This window comes from Bombyx mandarina, chromosome 26, assembly GCF_030267445.1.
Source record: "Bombyx mandarina strain Sakado chromosome 26, ASM3026744v2".
NCBI classification, from domain to species: Eukaryota; Metazoa; Arthropoda; class Insecta; order Lepidoptera; family Bombycidae; genus Bombyx; species Bombyx mandarina.
In genome coordinates, this window is record NC_143232.1 from 2,916,404 (window position 1) to 2,936,899 (window position 20,496).

At 38.2% G+C, this 20,496-nt stretch overlaps 2 protein-coding genes across 2 annotated transcripts; one reads left to right on the forward strand and one right to left on the reverse strand.

The window, feature by feature from the left end:
- The first annotated feature begins 526 nt into the window (after nucleotides 1-526).
- On the forward strand, nucleotides 527-15,492 carry LOC114250768 (cytochrome P450 4C1-like). The gene is made up of 10 exons (XM_028184769.2): nucleotides 527-849; nucleotides 1,784-1,873; nucleotides 7,521-7,631; nucleotides 7,852-8,037; nucleotides 8,845-9,041; nucleotides 9,421-9,478; nucleotides 10,294-10,483; nucleotides 12,212-12,363; nucleotides 14,569-14,742; nucleotides 15,278-15,492. The coding sequence occupies exons 1-10, from the start codon at nucleotides 699-701 to the stop codon at nucleotides 15,430-15,432; spliced, it is 1,464 nt and encodes a 487-aa protein (XP_028040570.2). The 5' UTR covers nucleotides 527-698; the 3' UTR covers nucleotides 15,433-15,492.
- A 1,774-nt stretch (nucleotides 15,493-17,266) lies between these two features.
- LOC114250771 (protein SHQ1 homolog) lies at nucleotides 17,267-19,706 on the reverse strand. The gene has a single exon (XM_028184772.2). The coding sequence runs from the start codon at nucleotides 19,404-19,406 to the stop codon at nucleotides 18,009-18,011; it is 1,398 nt and encodes a 465-aa protein (XP_028040573.2). The 5' UTR covers nucleotides 19,407-19,706; the 3' UTR covers nucleotides 17,267-18,008.
- Nucleotides 19,707-20,496: the final 790 nt, after the last annotated feature.

Consider the following 20,496-nt stretch of genomic DNA (forward strand, 5'->3'; position numbering starts at 1 on the left):
TAAATAAATCTATAAAAGACAACAAATTAACGATGGCTGCTTGAAAATAACTTTTTTATAAAAACGAACAAATACACTTTTTATTTATTCATGGAATAATATGAATTATAAAATATTAAAAATGAATATCAAATTTTATTCATGAAATATACATATTTAATTTTATTTACGAACATAATACAATATACTCGTCTATTAAGAAAAATACAAAACGACTTTTATTCTACTATAGGCTACGAATAACTATTTATTCGTAGACTATAGGTAACTAAAATAGACAGTAAATTAATTTAATTATATTATTATGATGTTAGAAATTTTTACGTCATAATAATCGGTCTGGCTATGCAGAAGTTATGATTACATTTTTCGTTTCCATTATTATTAATAGTTGTTTGTGTGCTAAGAAGGCTAATAACTAGCTAATACTGTAGTAGTGTCGTCATAGAATATAGGAATTTCCTTTTTTTTTCGTCTCCGCAGGAACGAAACCCTTAACCTTGGTATGGCGTATTGTTGCCATTTACTTACGGACTAGTTCTCACAACCGTCTGTCCTACAATCTATTACTGATCTACTGATAAGATCAGAAATATTCAACATTTAATTAACAAGTGCTGTTAAGGACGGGCGTGACTTTAATTTTTATTAATTACATTTATTACTTAAATTTTACAACTTTTTCAAGTAACTATAAAATGATTATTTTAACTGTGTCTCTGGTGATTATTATTGCTGTTCTGGGGTCTTGGATGCTTTTTTATCGGCATTATAAAGATTCGCCACCTTTTCACAAAGGTCTGCTACCAATTTTAGGACACTCATACCTATTTATGGGTGATACAACTTGTAAGTTTTTTTATTGAATTCTGAATCTGTACATTGGTTTTCAATTTTATTTTTATCTTGTTCTGAGAGTTTATAGCTCTTCATATCGTTGCGTATAAGAATTTTTTTTTAGTTTCCTGTAGCGGTGCTAGTAGGATACGCAACTTATTGATGATTTGTTTTATTTAATTTAAAAAATGTACGCTGTAGTTATCTTGAAGTCTCCAAGCTAATTACGCTTTGAATGTTTTGCTTTCATTTTAATATATATCTAACAGCTTTATACTGCGTTTCAAATTAAACGAATATTTGCTCATGGACGCTCATGGACAACACCAATGTTGGAGCTCTCCTGAACCACTACCCATCAGCTTGATCCGAATAGAAATACAAAGTAGTTGAGTGAGAGCACTTGAGTGAACTGATTTCACACGTTCGGTGTATTTCAGGTAAGTTATAAGTCGATCACCAACTATCAGAGCCCGACGCATTGATACTGTACCTTATCGAGAAAGGCTTTATGCTTGTTTTACCTTCTCAAACAATAAAATACCATACAGGTATCCGATCCTGATCCTCTCAAACTTTGATACCACTGTTTCCATAAATAATCTTTTTTTGACCATCCGGCATTAGAATGAGCTCAAATTCTTCCTTCTTCAAATGAGGCTTGTGGAGAGTACTTAACGGTAGGTAGCGGCTTGGCTCTGGCATTGGTGAAGTCCAGGGGCGCCGGTATCCCCTCACCATCAGCTAGGCCATATGCTCGTCTGCCTGGGCAAGGGCAATAAAAAAACTGTCCACCATATGGGTATGCTCGTTTATTTTATATATTAGTTACAGTAAAGCCCTGGTATGCATATTTTAGTCTTCATGGACTGAAGAAGCGATTATGAGCAGGTTGGGTGATAGCAAGTTGGCACAAGTGATTCAAAACAAATAATTAAAATTTCAGCCATATGGCGTAATTTGAAGAATTTGGCTCAGGACTGCACCGACAAGGGAGGCGTATTGCAAATTATCATGGGTTTCAAAAGACATTACAGTAAGTATTTCTATTAAGTTAATCCTATGCCTAAATTTATTGCGAAACAGTCCTGTGTGTCAATAGGAAACTTTATTTACAGACAACGAAAGACAAAGATTACATCTTTTTTTTTTTTATAATTGAAAGATTACTGGTGGCCCGGAGGCCTTTCCAGTTTCACCAGGACAGGTGGGCGAGCAAAGGCTCAGCCAGGAGAGGTGGGATTTGCTAACAGCTAGCCGAGCGCCTCCGAAGGAGACCTAACAACTCAAGAGTAACTGCTTCGCGAATGAATCTACTACCGGATCGGAATCGCGACCCGCTGAGAAGATCCGGCGAGAAACTCAGCGAGCTGATTCATGGGTTAGGTTGCACAGCGAACTCTTTGTCGAGTTCGGCGAGTACGGTTACCGAGGTCCCTAAGCCTGCTCCTAGTGTTAGAGCTGAAGGCGTCTAATGCAAAGGTTATTGGATCTGATGGATCCGTAAGGACGTGTCTAGGGCGTCGACGGTGACTGGCTCCTGCGTGATCAGGATTCGGGGAGTAGTCAGCGGCGGCAACGATAAGGCGATTATCATGACGCATAGCCTTATCGAAGTACCGTTCCGACGCTGATTTCATGTATTTCTGGATAGATTCGAGGCCCAGGTCGTCGTGTAGGTCAACGTTCCTCACGAACCACGGAGCTCCGACGGTTAACCTGCAAAAGCGGGATTGTAAAGATTGGAGGGTGTCTATGTGTGTGCGGGCCGCGTGAGCGAACACCACACTCGCGTAAGTCATGACGGGCCTAATGCAAGTTTTGTAAAGTGTCACCTTGTTCCGAAGGGACATTTTACTCCGCTTACAGATCATGGGGTAGAGTCTACCGAGAATAAACGCGGCACGGTCACGGACTGATTTTATATGCGGGCGGAATGTCATCGATGCATCCAGGGTAACGCCCAGGTACTTGACCTTCCTGACCCAGGGTATAGGTTGGCCGAAGAGGGTGATCGGGGGAGTGATATTTCTCCTCCTAATGCGGGAGGAAATAAGCGGTGACTTTCCCCTTTGAAATAACACTGCTGTGCTTTTCGCCGGGTTGATGTCTATGCGCCATTTTCGGAACCACTGTCCGAGGGCTAACGCTGCGCTCTGGAGTTTACTCGCGATTAGGGACTTGTTTCTACTTGAGTAGTAAACGGTTGTGTCGTCAGCGAATAAGGCTAGCTGGGTCGGCGGCGACCGGGGAATGTCATTAATAAATAAACTAAATAGGAGCGGAGAGAGAACGGAGCCTTGCGGCACTCCAGCCGTGAGTGGTCGCGGGGAGGAGCGGGTTCCCTCTACTCGATATCGAAAAGAGCGGTTCGACAAGAAGTCCCGTATGATGAGCACGAGACTATCCGGCACGCCCATGTTGAATAGTTTGAAAATCAGACCGTTATGTCAGACTTTGTCGAACGCTTTTGCGACGTCGAAGAAGAGAGCTCCCGTGTATAACGGTTTTGGTCGATTAAGCCCCACAAGAATGTGCTCCGTGAGGCGGTGCACCTGTTGAACGCATGAGTGATTTGCACGGAATCCGAATTGTTCATCGATGAGAATGCCCTTGGATGAGACGAAGTCTCTGAGGCGTTTGTAGAGCAGACGCTCATACAGTTTGCCTAGAGACATGAGGAGGCTAATCGGGCGGTAGCTCGTCGGATGATTTTTTGGTTTACCGGGTTTATGTATGCCGATAACGTCCGCTTCTTTCCACACCGCGGGAAAGATACAGTTCGCCATAGCGGCATTGAAAATAGATGCCAACATCACGATGAGTTGGACGGGTAGAAGTTTAATAACGCGGTTGGATATACCGTCGGAACCGGGAGCCTTGCGAGGACGTAGGTCTTTGATCAAGTATTTAACTTATATCAGGGTGACGGGTGGTAACGCATCCGAGGCAAGTGGCAAGGAGACTCTGCGTTCTACCTCACTGTCTACTAATTCTACATGAACAGGGTCCACGGATTGAGTGCTGGGCGTGCACTGGGTTTGCAATGTATCGGCCACCAGCTCTGCTTTTTCGTCATCATCGAACGCCGCGAGTCGGCCTGAGGGGCCTACGAGGGGGGGCATAGTTACTACCGTATCCGATTTGAGAGTACGAGCTAAGCGGTAGTAAGACCTTTGGGAGGGCGCGAGTCCTTCTAAGAAATCAGACCATCTGGCATCTCGGACTTCGGCGATGCGAGATTTTACGTCGCGTTGTAAGGCACGCATTCGAATACGATTTTCCGCGGTAGGATACCTGTCGTAGGCGCGTATCGAGGCGTTCTTAGCTCTAAGGAGCTCCCTAATATCGTCGGGCAACCCGAAGCGGTAAAGGAAGTCCTCCGCTACAACTTGTTTCGATGACCTATCTAATGTCGAGGTGATGTGTGACGTTAAGATGTCTATGGCTTCAGCGGTATCCTGAGGAGACGGGGTAGAATCCGAGCTAAACGGGAGCGATGGTGGATCAGATTCAGCCAGGCTAATGCCCAGTGTGTGCCAATCCACCACAGTCCTCGCGACAGGAACGGAATCGGGAGCGCGACCGAGCTTCATAACGACGGGACGGTGGTCTGAATCTAACTCTGAAACGACTTCGATCGAATGTAAGCGCAGAGTTACGTTTTTTAATAACGCTATGTCGAGTATATCCGGGCGATGTGCGATATTTAGCGGGTAGTGAGTCGGGGTTAGCGGAGCGACGATATCGAAGGCGAGATCATCGACTAACGCGTCAAGCCGCCTGCCATTCGGGGTTGTGGTGTGTGAGTTCCACCTGATGTGTTTACAATTTAGGTCGCCCGCCAGAATGACAGAGCTCCCCATGCCGAGCAGCGCCTCGATATCACTGCTTAGAACGATCTTATCCGGTGGAAGATAAGCGGACGCGATAACGATCGGTGCGTGTCCCGTCAGTGAGATTCGGCACACTGATGCTTCGATATTAGCGAGCGCGGGAGGATCGAGCGGGACGCAATGCAGGGCTCTTCTATAGTAAATGACGGTACCACCACCACGAGCAGAGAGCCTGTCATTCCTGACCATGTTATAGTTCGCGATTTTAGGGTCACGGCGCGCGGGCTTAAGTAGGGTCTCCTGCACTAAGAATATATCAATTTGATGGTCACGCAAAAAGTCAGAAACCTGATCACGTTGATTTGCGAGACCGTAAGCGTTAAAAAATCCTATCGTTACGGATAGGGGCTTTACTCTACTTATATACGCCATTGATTACCGGCGGAGTGAGGGGAGGACGTACGTATTAGATTACACCTCTTAAATAATGAAAAAAAAAAACTCTATAATGAATAATTTAATTCAAAAGTATACACATTCTTCAATGTATATTTTTTTTATTGCCCTTGTAGGTAGAGCCGAGCCGCTGCCTACGTTACATATCTCGACTTATCATGTCACGCCGTGAAGAACTCACACCTGAAAGCAATCATTAACAGCCTATTTTAGCTCTTTAGTCCACTGTTGGACAACGGTCTCTCCGAAGGTACGCCATGCGACCACCCGCTATGAGACACGTCAAAAAAGACGTGTGAACGGTACGGTCTCTGGTAACCGCTTAAACCAGGTAGACTGTAAACTCATCGGGACATTTTGGCGATTTAAAAAAAGATACATTCATTCAATTTCGAACCAGGCAATGTCTCATGTCAGACGAATATTCCAGACTGCTGCCTTATGTGTTAGAAAAACCGATTTTCTAACTGCCTTTCCCGCGTTTCTTTTGCTAGCTACATAGAAATGAATAGGTAACACAATTATTGAAAACACCCGGGTGTCTTTCTAAAGCGTCTAATTTTTTAAGTATGATTTATGAAGATTGTATTTTTATAATTCTAATATGTATGTATGTATAATGTTTTGTGAAGAACAAAAACATAGGATGGGAACAGTACAGAACATGTAATCCTTAATTCCCTTATGTAGGATTGGTAAGAATGGAACGTATGAAAAGAGTGTGAAACGGACCATTAAGATGTGAATGAGAGAAAACAGGAGGGAAAAGAGAATGACACAGAAATAGGAAGATGGCGAGGACGGTTAAAAAATGAGCAAGGCGTAATAATAGTGTTTATTAATCTATCTTCTATCTATATATAATATATAAAAATGGATTGCTGTTCGTTAGTCTCGCTAAAACTCGAGAACGGCTGGACCGATTTGGCTAATTTCGGTCTTGAATTATTTGTGGAAGTCCAGAGAAGGTTTAAAAGGTAGATAAATATGAAAATGTTCGGAATTAAATAAAAATAACAATTTTGTTTTTCCTTTAATGTCCCCCCCAAAAGTTTAGGTCTTTTATTTATCGATTGAGGCACTACGAAGTCTGCCGGGTCAGCTAGTTTTTAAGTATTATTATAACAGAAGATTTTGGAACAGTGGAAGTTTTATTTTAAGCGCTGCGATCCCCATTCTACGGTTATTACATCGAATTACTTTGTTTACATATTTTTATTTTTTAAAATGAGAAACATGTTCACTGATTTCACACACGACAACATTAATTAATATGCACGGTCGTATTTCAACTTTATTATTAGACTAAAAACAAAACCGTAATAGATATTTTTTTATTTATTATAATACAATACGTTTCGAATACTATTCTGTTAAATATTTATTTGAAACAAATAATATTTTAACTAGAACCACGAGAAACTCTGTGGGCTGTGTCTGAGGGTTAATTTACTAGTCGAGCCCTTCGTCGCAAGCGACGGGTTCGACAAGAACGATGACCGGTGCTTGAGGTACCTAGAAGCATCGTTAGTGGATCGGGAGGATCCGAAATGACGTGTTTGGGGCGACGTCGACTGCTTTCCATTCTGTCCGCAGGATCGGGAATGATTGACTTCCATGGTGAAGGAATAGCATCGTGTAATAAAAATCAAACCCGCTAAATTATAATTGCGTAATTACTGGTGGTAGGACGTCTTGTGAGTCCGCATGGGTTTCTGCCTATTCGGCCCATTTCTGCCGTGAAGCAGTAATGCGTTTCGGTTTGAAGGGTGGAGCAGCCGTTTTAACTATACTGAGACCTTAGAACTCCTATCTCCAGGTGGATGGCGGCATTTACATTGTAGATGTCTATGGGCTCCGGTAACCACTTAACACCTTGTGGGCTGTGAGTACGTCTACCCGTCTAAGCACTAATTAATCAAAACAAAAAACCTTCATACGTTTTTTGACTTCTATTCCAGAAAGAGATCAGGCGTTCTGCCAAGAATACAGAGTAGTCGTTTTGTAGACATCATTTAACATCTTGGCATCTCTAAATATTGGTTGTTGCACGTGAACTTTTGAAATTTTTATTTCCGAACTGGCAAACTTCGTAGTGCCTCAATCGATAAATAAAAGACCTAAGCTTTTGTATAAAATAAATTTAAAACAAACAAAAGAAATCTGTCCGACGGGGCACAAATCAAAGGAAAAACAAAATTGTTATTTTTATTTAATTCCGAGAATTTTCATATTATGTACCTTTTAAACCTTCTCTGGACTTCCACAAATAATTCAAGACCAAAATTAGCCAAATCGGTCCAGCCGTTCTCGAGTTTTAGCGAGACTAACGAACAGCAATTCATTTATATATATATATATAGATTTTATTATTATTATTTTCTGTTTCAGTTATAACAGACCCGAAAGATGCACTTACTGTCGCTAATGCCTGTTTGCAGAAACACTTTGTTTACAGTTTCGGTTCGCGTTGGCTCGGAAACGGACTTATAACGGGGTCAGGTATATAATTTTCAATATATCCGTGCCTGATAATGATAACGCAGCATCAAATCTTTAGCGGTCTGGTAAACGTGCTACATTCTTTTCTACACAATGAGATCAGCAGTCAAATAATAACCAGATACAGTTTAAAAATGGAAATAAAACCATTGTTCTTAATAATTCTTATTGCGTTCACATTCAGTTGACATATCTAATGAATTTATTGATTTTGTTTTAGGGGAAATTTGGAAACGTCACCGGAAACTTCTTAGTCCGTCCAATTCCCCCCAAATATTGAACACCTACCTTGGTATATTCAACGATAACGCCAGACAGCTCGTCACCGATTTAGCTCCTATGGTGGGTGAAGGATTAAAAGATTTATCGTTTCATATCAGAAAAATGGCCATGAATACAATTTTCAGTAAGTTTTTGTTTCTTATAATTATTTGGATTACATTAATAAAAACCAATCACATTAGGGAGTGGACCGGTATTGCCTCCGTCGAACAGCTTGTTCCGGCTGGCTGCTGATAAAAATGAATATAGAAAGCTAACGGCCAACCTTCAGGATTGAAGAGGCACTGGAAGAAGAAGAAGAATCACATTAGCAAATTTCGCTAGGAGAAGAACAAAATTTTGGACCTTAAAACGTTATTCAAAACATCTCATTGGACTTTTTTTTAAAAACGTGCCTTGTGCTAAAATCGAAGATTGACACATACGTCATTTTTGCACTTATAAAAGGTATGCCGTGTGGAGACTAATTTATGCAAATGGAAAGCTTTATCATATATTTTCATAAAGCCGGGAGCTTATTGGTTACCTAGCACATAGATTTCATAACTTAACTATCGCCAGGCACCTTCGAGACTGGATGGCTACGCTTACGTGAGGTCAAAAACTTAATACAATAGTATACTTGAGACCTTAGAACTGATATCTCAAAGTGGGTGGCGCATTTACGTCGTAGATGTCTATGGGCTCCAGTAGCCACTTAACACCAGGTGGGCTGTGAGCTCGTCCACCCATCTAAGCAATAAAAAAAATAGTAGTACATACATCAACAAATGGACATATTTCATGATTGTGTTAATAATTGCGGTGCTTCTGTTATGCTTTAGATAACCTTTTGCCACCTAGCCCTCAGTGGCTCCGGTACTCACATAAAACTAGGTGGGTCGTGAGCTCATCCACTAATCTAAACATAAAAGAACACCGATAATTTTAGGAACAGCATTCGGTGTCTATACCAATGAAGACGAAAACTTCACCAAAGCGTACATGTCAGCTGTAGACGAGATATTAACGATCATCACAAAACGCTTCACTCGAGTTTGGCTACAGATTGATTTTATATATAATTTGACAAGCATCAAAAAAAGGGAAGACGAACTGATTAGAATTGTTAATGAAATGTCGAATAAAGTGAGTCATTTACATTTTTCATAAGATTTAATTTAGAATCGCACCACAGCGAAGTACAGTTCATCCTTTCCATCTAGAACCACAGCGCTTTTTTGCGTCATACGATATTTGAAAAGACTTCTTCCATTAGGCAGTGGCTTGGTTGTGTCCCTGATATTACCAATGTTCACGAGTGACCCCGACACTAACAATAATAGGTGCTTTTGATTACCATAAGAATACAATATTAACAGGCCTTGTCGGTCGTAAAGCAGTCGCCCGTATTATTTTGAAGGTTTTTCAAAAAGTGTTTACTGTGGAAGGTATAGTTACATAATTTGTTTACAATTTTTTGTGTATATTTTAATATTTTATTACTGTTCTTTTTTATTTTTGACAGATTATTGCAAGAAAACGATCTGAACTGGCATCAGGCGTAGCAGCGGCAAATGAAACAGGTCAAGAAATAATATTATCGTCATCATCAGTATCCTATTTTTTATTTGTGTTTGTTTTTTTAGTTTGCGATTGATTTGTAACTGTTCTATATGTAACTTTATTATTACTACTGCCGCTGTGGTTCACACTTCAGAGACATGGAAACTGTTTTTGTTATAGAACATTCTATATCTAACGTAGTCCTAGTTAAAAAAAAACGGTCTTTTTCACACAATTAGCGCCACAGCGGCCGGTTTCCGCTGGTTTGATTTAATGTGTTTATTTTTATTGGTCATTAGAGCTCACCGTTCACATGGTATTAAATGGTTTTTCTACAATTAAACATTAGAAAAACTGTATTGGAATAACAGCTATCCATTCTATCACAGTGGAATTTCAGACTATGCACGATGGAGGTATGTAGGATCAATGCTAAAGTTGGGATACATATTCAATCAACCTGTTAATAACTGATCACCAGGATTATAAATCTTCCACCGTCTTGAATCATAGGGTCGAAATCAAATATATTGCATGACACCTACGAACCAGGATGGATGATGCTTTGCGTCAAAAGTAGGCAGGACGATACTACCCGCATATGCGTATTCAAAATATTCTCTACCACCAGTGAACGTTCGTTGGCGAAACGGGTAAATTACTCAGAGAATGCTGTCAACAACTATTACAATTCTCCGGTCCCTTAGTCGTTTGTCACGATGTCTCTATGTAAAATCCATTCTAGGTCAGCATAGTTTAAGTTCGCCGACTACATCATAACGAAGTAATTTTACACAAAACCATTTGTTTCATGTTTTTTTTTAATCGATTGCAGATAATAAATATCAAGGTCTGTTGGATCTTATGTTGAAATTAGCTAAAGAAGACGCTCTAACAGACCAGGAAATCAGAGAGGAAGTTGACACAGCAATCATGGCTGGTTTCGACACTTCCTCGTGGATCCTGGTTTATGTACTTGTAAATTTGGGATCGTTTCCAGAAGTTCAAGACAGGGCTTACAACGAGTGAGTAACTAGTAACTAACTAAGAGATGATAAAACCATTTTTTTCGACATTTTTGTATCACATCACCTAAGTTTTTTTTTTTTTATAGCTTAAATGGGTGGACGAGCTCACGGCCCACCTCGTGTTAAGTGGTAACCGGAGCCCATAGACATCTACAACGTAAATGCCCCCACCCACCTTGAGACATGAGTTCTAAGGTCTCAATTTTAACAGTACAACGCCCTTCAAACCGAAACGCATTACTGCTTCAAGGCAGAAATAGACAGGGTGGTGGTACCTATCCGTGCGGACTCACAAGACTTCCTACCAACAGTAAAGATTTAAATCTATTAATGAATTAAATACACACCATATGAGAATTAGAGTTGAAGCGAAATTAAATAAAACACTAACGTTGCAACATTAAAGCGTAGTAAGTAAAATTAAAACAAATTTAAAAAATACACAAAGACATTCCAATAATTTTTTTTTTATATTGTGCGACAAAATTATTATTGCTTTTTTATAGTCGCGGCAGAGGATTAAGATTAGTCACTGGACGTTTATTAAGTATATGCCGGTACTAATTTCCACGGTAGCGACTCTAATAACTATATCTGAGCCGGAGAAGACTTCAATAATTATGCAATAATACACAACATTAAATTTTCATAATTTGTGATAAATTATAAATGTTTAACCGTTTTAATGCGGCAAAAGATGAACTAAATCTCTTATTGTATTGAGACTTTTGGCTTTGTCGGAAAAATTTTAATATAAAATCTTGTTAATGAAATCCAAAGGTACTAACTTATAACAAAATACATAGTAAGATAATGTGGCGTGTAATTGGTGTTACATCACGTAGGTATGCGGATGGAAAATGGTTTAAAGCTATGAAATGCGATCCGCAGACGGTAGCCAAATTTTACGGCGGCGCATTGAAGTTCTAATAACAGCTTGAATCAGAAAACAAAACTCTTGACTCACCTGATGTTCTCAAACTCTTCTTCAGCGTTAAGATTCCTTAATTGTTTATGAGCGGTGAACGGACGCGAACACTTCACAATATTACAATAATTGAAAGTTTTGATATGATGGGATAGCAGTGAAAAAACGAGTTATATTTAGTTTTTTTTTTAATGTTGCGCGTTGCAAATAAGCGGGAATGCGAATGGCGGGTGCGCGAGTTCCAAATTTAAAGTAATGTTCTTTGGTAATCCATTTCTTGAAAATATTACGCCTTCAAGGAGGATTCATTGCGTCCCAAAGAGGCGGAATCACAAACGTGTAAACTATAAATGCATAACTGTATTAAAGATAAGACAGTGCTCATCCACAGCCGACTTATTTGAATCGGAGTTTAAATAAAAATAAAAATTCAAAGATTGTGTTCGACTCCATAATATATATTTCTAGTAATAATATAACATTTACATGAGAATGACAGGCTCCAAACTTACTTCAATTCATTCATTAATATAGTGAATTCTTTTGTAGCATATTTTACTGCCAGAATTTTTAATATATTATGATAATCAGTGACTAGCTAATATGTACACTTTTTTTACCTTTTTAATATTATTAAAGGCAGTCAAATTTTTTTTTAACTCTATCTGTCATTAATATCTATGAAATCTAAATATTACTTATATAATACATTACATACATAATCCAAAAGACTCTTCATTGCTATTATAAAGCTGTTATTTTAGCTGTCAATCGCTGATATCATACGAATGTTCCAGGATTATGGATGTTTTTGGTGATTCAGACAGAGATCTAGAAAAAGAAGACATATCTAAACTTGTTTACATTGAAGCAGTCCTGAAGGAAACCATGAGACTCTATACAATGGGACCGGTTAGTCTGAGACATATCGAGGAGGATGTCAAACTTAGTGAGTGCCTGAATAAATGTTTAATTTCAAGCATCTAGTCGAAAAGCTTTCATGTTCTGCGACTGAACTGCCTTGTTGAACTGAACACGGGTTTTTTTGGCGGGAACGCGAGGAGTTAAGTTGTGTGATTTGTTTTATTTTTTCTATTTAGTGTTTCTTGAAGTTAAATGTGTAATAACGGTAGTTTATGAACAATATGGTATTTGCGAAAGTGCACAAATGTGGGAAAATAAAATAAAGCCGCTGAACGTTACTAATCGGGATCCTCCATCCTCCAAAAAGTCCACTGAAAAAGTCTTAGTAAATCACCACCATTTTACCGAGATTATATTTAATACCATATCATCTCATCTCATTTCATTTTATTTCGTTTCGTTCAAAAAACTGATTACTTGACGCTGGCTAATACACAAACCGTGCTGGAGCCGAAAAATAAAGAAGAAGAAGAAGACCTGACCATTTTAGATGGAGCTGGCATAGCCTCTCGAGACTACCAACATATAAAGGCAAAAAAAAGCACCAGTAGACCGCGGTGTGTGAGCATAGATTATACACTTAATATACTTGAGATGTGTGAGGTTTAGGCATAGACCTATATAGTAGGGACACGACATATTGTTCTATACGTACAATTGCTTATATAAATAGCACCCATTTTGAAGGTACACACATAAACATATATCTATCTCGTTCTTACTCAGCACTTTAACTCGCAAGAAAACAATATAACAGTATTTCAGTGCGTACATAAAATGAAACATGAATATACGTAAATGTCTCCGTCTCCGTCTAATGAGGCCGAAAATCCGCCATGTTTAGCGCGCCAAATGTCATTGTCACGTCAGTTCGGCCGTCTGTTTTGGGTTGTACATTATTTATTGACTTTGATATCGATTTAATATGATTGCTTATATAAAATTTCTAATTTTATCATGCTTAAAACGTACAAAAATAATAATTAAAACATATTTTATAGGATCTCAAGAAGGTCGATGCCCCAAAACTATTATCTATATATATTTAAATTCATTATGGAGCCCTCATCCGAAACATAGATTATACACTTAATAATATATTTCCGTAATATCGGACACCATTTTTCGGTCGGAATCTATTCATCATGACACTAATCATAAATACCTCTTTAAAATATGTCATCAAAACATATATAAACATTCTGTTTAGATATTTCGGGAAAAAGGCTACCGACAAAATCTCTTCGGAACTATTTAAATAAAATAGTTTTCTTCCGCAGTGAGTAAAACACTATTGTAAATTCGTTAAATATTTATTAATTAAGTGATTTTAGAGAGGAAGTCACAAGGAATGACGTTTGTAATTTCATTAACGAATAAATGTTCTGTAGGTGTTTTTTTTTTATCAGGCGGTCCCTTGATAAGTTTAAAATTTGAATCACTCTCAGGTGAGAGTGATTCAAATGGTGCGGTGCACCTTCCTTGAGGTGCACTGCGGTAGTCTGTTACGGACTTTAGAGTCAGCAAAACAATTAAAATAGATTGTAATAGTCTAAGAAAAACACATACTCAAAATACGATAACATTCAGCATGCTAGAAATGGGCTGATGGCACTGTACTATGCCATATCTTTATGTTTTGCGGCAAACGACAACTTTATAAAATCAGTGTAGCAAATTTTAAAAATCGTCATATCGTTTACTTGGAAAATTTGAAGCACAAACTCGTCTTAGATTTCACATAATATCTAAATCACATCATCTTTGCACATAACAATATACTTAATTCCTATTAAAGTATAAATTCTACAAATACATTCATACTCAACAATATTTAAAATAAAATAAGCCAAGAACGTTTATCGATAAAACCTACTAACATTAAAATCTTCTGGGCAGCACTAAAACCGCCATGTTTTGTGGCCAAATGACGTCACATTGGCACGAATTTTTTGTTGACGTTTCATTTCCATAGGTTTCCTACTTCAGTGGGTTTAGGGTCCGGCGAGAGAGACCCAAAGAGACGTAAGTGTAAGTTGTCACGCGTCTTACGAAAGACAAACTAGTGACGGATGATCGCCTTCCTAGAATATCATCACTCCTTGCCCACGGGCTGTTGCTAGTTCACTAATTGAGACTAAATATGTGCCTATGAGATATAGATTTTTTTTAATCTTAATTGTGTAAAAATACGAAATAATCTTATACTTTATTAAACGGTTTGTTTTAGAAAATTTTACACTTAAAGCTGGAACTGACTGCTCGATATCATTGTTTGGTATAAATCGCCACACAGTGTGGGGTGAAGACGTAAACAAATTCAAGCCTGAACGATGGTTGGATCCCCAGAAAATACCTGATAACGCCTTTGCGACTTTCAGTATTGGCAAACGAAGTTGCACTGGTGAGTATATTTGACTACATTATTTTGTATTGAAACATTAACACTGTATTGTGAAACTAATTATTTAAGTAGAATAATATATAATATCTAGTTTAAAATAGTAGCTAGCTTAAAATAATAATCAAAACAATGTCTTTATTACTTAAGTCGTTATTCACGAAAGGTTTATTACAGTAAGTTTTGGCTAGATAGGTACCTTTTTTATAGCAGTACCCAAATTTTTTTGTCTATTCTTTTTTGGTTAATTTCTTGTTTAGACGGCTGAACGAGTTCACGGTCCACCTGATATTGAATGGTTACACGAGAGCCCATAGACTTCACCACGTGAACTGCCGCCACTCAACTAAACCAATTATAGAGATTAATGGCCATACTACCCTTCAAGACGGGTTTGTGCTTCCGTGGCCGCTGAAGGCAGGGTGGTGTTATTCGCCGATGTGAGCTCATAACATACCCTACCACCAGTATTTTGCTGATAAGTAAGTAAGTCTTAATTACTCATCGAGTACTTGAGCTCAGTAACTTGTTCCAACAGGCAGAGCGTACGCCTTGACGCTGATGAAGATTAATCTAGCGCACCTTCTACGGAGGTACAAAATCAGTGCTGATGTAAGCAAGTTAGATTTCAAGTTCAACTTTATCATAAAACCGATATCAGGAAGTGAAATTGGGCTGGAATACAGAAAATAATAATTTGATGCAGAAAAAAAATTATGTGGATTTATTTATTAAATTTAATATCAAAACCGATTTGTTATAGTTTTATTTAAGTAAACTTTCTTATATTATGACCCCACAGACACAGGTCACTGAGTTTCTCGCCGGATCTTCTCAGTGGGTCGCATTTTCGATCCGGTGGTAGATTCTGGGAACCACTGCTCTTACTAGGGCTAGTGTTAGCAACGTCCTCAGGTTAGAGCCCCGTGATCTCACCGGGCAGGTTACGCTGGCATAACCCTCTAACTTTACCAGCTTAGGAATATATATTAAGGGGTGAAAAACTATTTTTTCCAAATTTTGAACTTTAAATAGCTCTCCTGTAAAGTTGCAAGAATGCCCCTTAAACCAAATAGCTTTTCACCCCTCGATATAGGTACCTATACCATATTAAGATCAATAAAATGTTTACGAGCCAAAAACAATTACAACACGAAATGATGGGCCAACTACCTAAATGCTATCAGTGTCATTCACGAAACAGCTACTCTTGAGTTGTTAAGTCTCCTTTGGAGGCGCTCGGGTAGCTGGTAGCAAATCCCACTCTTCCTGGCTGAGCCCTTGCTCGCTCACCTGCCCTGGTAAAACTGGAAAGGCCTCTGGGCCACCAGTAATCTCTCAAAGGTTACCAATCAGTTTTTATGGAAATAAAATAAACGGATAATTAATTAACTCTTTTATTCATAATTGAGCATTATAACAATGTTATTTATTTAGCCTTGGTGTAGACAAAAAACATCGCAAAGACGGCCAATCGTAATCAAGGGACTATCGTCGGCGTGGCAGGTTCTAATCTTTAGGTATATAGTGGTATATAATAGGTATATAATAATAATATAACGGTTTATTATTAGGAGCCATAAATTACGTCACACGAATTTTAGGACTTTTTAACCTGTGTGTGTTTAAATGTGAGGTCACATATTTTTCATATTTATGCATGTATTTAATAATAGTGAAAAGAAAAGAAGTCGTCGTGGCCTAAGAGATAAGACGTCCGGTGAATTTGTGTTGAGCGATGCACCTGTGTTCGAATCCCAAGCGGGTACCAATTTTTCTAATGAATTACGTACCTACTCAACAAATGTTCACGATTGACTTCCACGGTGAAGGAATAACATCGTGTAATAAAAGTGAAACCCGCAAAATTATAATTTGCGTAATTACTGGTGGTAGGACCTCTTGTGAGCTCGCGCGGGTAGATACCACCGCCCTGCCTATTTCTGCCGTGAAGCAGTAATGCGTTTCGGTTTAAAGGGTGGGGCAGCCGTTGTAACTATACTATAAGATCTCAATCTTAGAACTTATATCTCAAGGTGGGTGGCGCGTTTACGTTGTAGATGTCCATGGGCTCCAATAACCACTTAACACCAGTTGGTCTGTGAGCTTGTCTACCCATCTAAGCAATAAATAAAAAAGTTATTTTTATTTTCTTTATTATTTTTATTAAATAATATTTAATCAAGTCAACGTAAGGTCAAATATGTTAGATAACAGAGAAAGGAGCTGACTTTTTGGTATGTAAGTTTTTTAAATCTTAAATCGTCACGTAACACTTTTGACACCCTGGGCCCCATGTCACACAATATCACATTCTGTTGATAACCTGCCCCTTAACGTGTGACGTAATTTATGGATGACGTGATCTGAAGTGATGTCAAGGAGCAAGCTCAAGACAGGGTCAAGTGGAGACAACTTGTGAGGGCCCTATGTACCAGCAGGGTGCCCTAGGACAACAACAACAACAATCTGTTATGGCTATAACTGCCATAAAAACTAGAAACTGACAAAAAGAAAACTAGTGAAATAAATGTGATATTTTATAAACAGTTATTTATTTTAGGAAAATGTCAATACATAGATAATTTTGTTTATTATAAATGTTCACATTTCTCAACGATTTCATTAATTTGTTTTTAATACGCTTTTTTTAGACTACACTTTGCAGTCAGTAATTGATCATTGAATGCTAATCTAGACTTGCGAGGTACATGATTAATTTTCTTGAAATTTGAGAAGAAACTGAACACTGCTGTAGTTTCAGTTAACATAAATGCCTTCTTTAAAAAATAGCAGTATTACATTATAATTAAATTATTAAATACATAGTATGCAGTTTACAGGAGGCAGTGTGTAGACTCTACAGTCTATGTTTGCCACAGAATAATAGTGGCTAGGACATTCTATCAGCTTCAGTTATCACTTCAAATCAGATGGGCTGTGCGTTTGTGCACACAACTTTCAAAATAACATTGAAAGCATCGGTTATCAAATGTCTGGAATTCTGCCATAGGTTAAATAGAATTTAATGATGAATTAATATAGAATAATTTTTTTTAATTATTATATAATCTTTCAAACCTTTAAACCAGCCCTTTATTCTCTTGACACTAAACTATTCAGTCTTTCTAACATATTCAAATATCTTAAAATTTATACAATAAATTCATTAATTGATTGCATGAAGCAAATTAAGTGCAATCAAAACATGCAAATTCACACAAATTAGTGTCTTTCAAGAATTGAATTATTTACACTCCTCTTGTTTTTCATGGATCATCATCGGAATCTAGGCCTTCATCAGAGGAATCTTCAGAAGAACTATCATCACTGGAGTCCGTTGAGCTGTCAGTGTCATCATCACTCTCATCAAGGTATGGAGCAATATTCTTTTTCAATCCCGGCAGTAAGGACATGGAAGCCATTTGGACGGCCATCTCATTCTCCATGATTTCAGTTTCTTCCTGTTTAACCATTTCAGCAGCCATTTCCAATTCATCTAACTCTAAGTTCAAATCTTTTTTACAGAGCTCAATATTAGCTATATTATTGCATATTTCCATGATTTCCTCATTACGACATTTTTGTAAGAACACCAAATAGTCTTTGATATAAAGCTGGTTCAAGATATAACGTGCATCATTACTAGTGTTGAACATTTGATGTACTTCAATCATACATTTTATTACCAATTTCTTGCCTTTACGTAATAGTGATACTAGATCGTTCTTTACTTTGTTACACAGCTCATAGTTCCTAAATATCGGATAGGTGAGTGCTCTCCTGTAGCATGCAATCAAAACATGTCTTGTATCTAAGAAAGAGCAGAACCAACTTAGTGTTGAAGAAAGCTTGTTTATGGTCCAGCTTGACTCCACTGTGCTTTCATTTAATGTTGTTCTTTTGTCGTAGCAATACCCAAACAAGATATCAATTAATCCGAGCATAATTTCTCTATACTCTTCTTTGCTTAGCAAATAATGCTTGTTTGGCAATTCTTTTAATATGGCTACTTCTTCATCTGTAAATTCGACTTCATTTTTTAAATCCCCTTTGTCCCAATAAGAAGTGGATGATAAGTACGGTGCAAGAAGTTCATCATCAAAAAAGTCTGCCAGATAATGATCAGAGGAGAATTTATCATTTTCATGTTTCATCCTCATAGAATTACGTTCGTCCACAGCAACATTTTCAGGTGCTTTTAATTCAAAAATTTGTGGAAATTCATTTCCGATGCTGCAAAATTCATTGGATATTTTATTAGCAAAGCCATATGTGAATTTTTCTAAGTTCTCACTGTCACTGTCATTTTCCAGGGTAATACCATCTTCTTCAAGCATTTCAACTAGATTAGGATTGACATCTGGTATATCACGAGGTGCTAGTAAATTTGTGATCATGTCAAGGTTCTCAAAATGTTCCCCGGCAGTTTCTTTTTCAAATGTGAGATTGAAGTCTCCCGAATCACAAGTGTATGAACCTTTTGCCCGATCATCATCAACGATTCTGCCAGGTAATCGCAATCGAAGGAAGTAAGGACTAGACACAAAAAGGAAATTTTCGCCATCAACATCTATTTCTGTATCTCCAATGTTTGTATACGGTGCGTGAACTGTTACAAATATGTGGTTGTCGTCTTGCGTTAATTTAAAACGTGGAGTAAGCATGATGTATACTATTGATCTTCTAGTCAGGCACCAACTGCCTTTGTTTAGTATTAAAACTGATTGCGATGCAGTCAAATGGACTGATTCACAAAAAAGTAACAAGTTCGTTACTTCGGTACCGTGGACTTGATATATCTTAAGATTTAACCCTCATAAAAATAATTAGGTAGAAGCTATTTCGTTAACAAACAATGAAACAACGCATGGTAATCCCCCTCCGGCATAATGGAAACATCCGTTTGACATTTGTCATTTACATTTGACATTTACACTAATCATTGAAGATGCGCGATACGTATCGACATTATCGAGTATCGATGTAGTGTTACGCGGTGCATGAAATTTTGTTTCGATTGAGTATCGAACAATGCTATAGAAATGCATATCGAATCCATCGTTGATTATATGATGATGCATAATCACCAATTTTCAGAACTATTTAAACTTCACTATGATTATAACCGATACGTGAATATTTTAAGGTTGCATCAGAACGCTACGTCGACAAAGGGCCCGACTAACCCACTTATCGTAGTCACTGCCAGTTACTTTTACGATCCAGGTGACGGCGCAACTTATAGCCGCTGTTATTCCAAAGATGCCTTGTCGGATCGCCTGAATCCACTCCAGGTGCTTCCAGCACTCCAGGCTCTTCAAGCAACGGTCACCGTTTTCATGAAACTTGTCAATTTCGACGAACAGTTCGACGACTGAACTAACCCATAGAAACATCCCATTGAGTTTCTCGCCGGATCTTCTCAGTGGGTCACGGTTCCGATCTAGTGCTATATGTATTCTGCGAAGTGCTGCTCTTGCAGCAATAGTATTATCTTGTTAACACTAGTGTTAGGTATAAAATTCTCTTAGGTTGAGCCCGTGAGCACACCTACCCATCTGTACGTAGCTATAATAGCCCTTTAAGCTGAAAGGACAATGCTTTAAAATAGTCGTATCGGTCTTTGAGACTAGTAGTAGGATCCAAGCTAAGAGCATAATTATCAGAATTTATTAATTGACGTGACGTCGTTGCTTTTGGGATGCTTATTTTCTACAACAGAAAAAGGTAAACGATCTCGAAATTTAGTTTTTT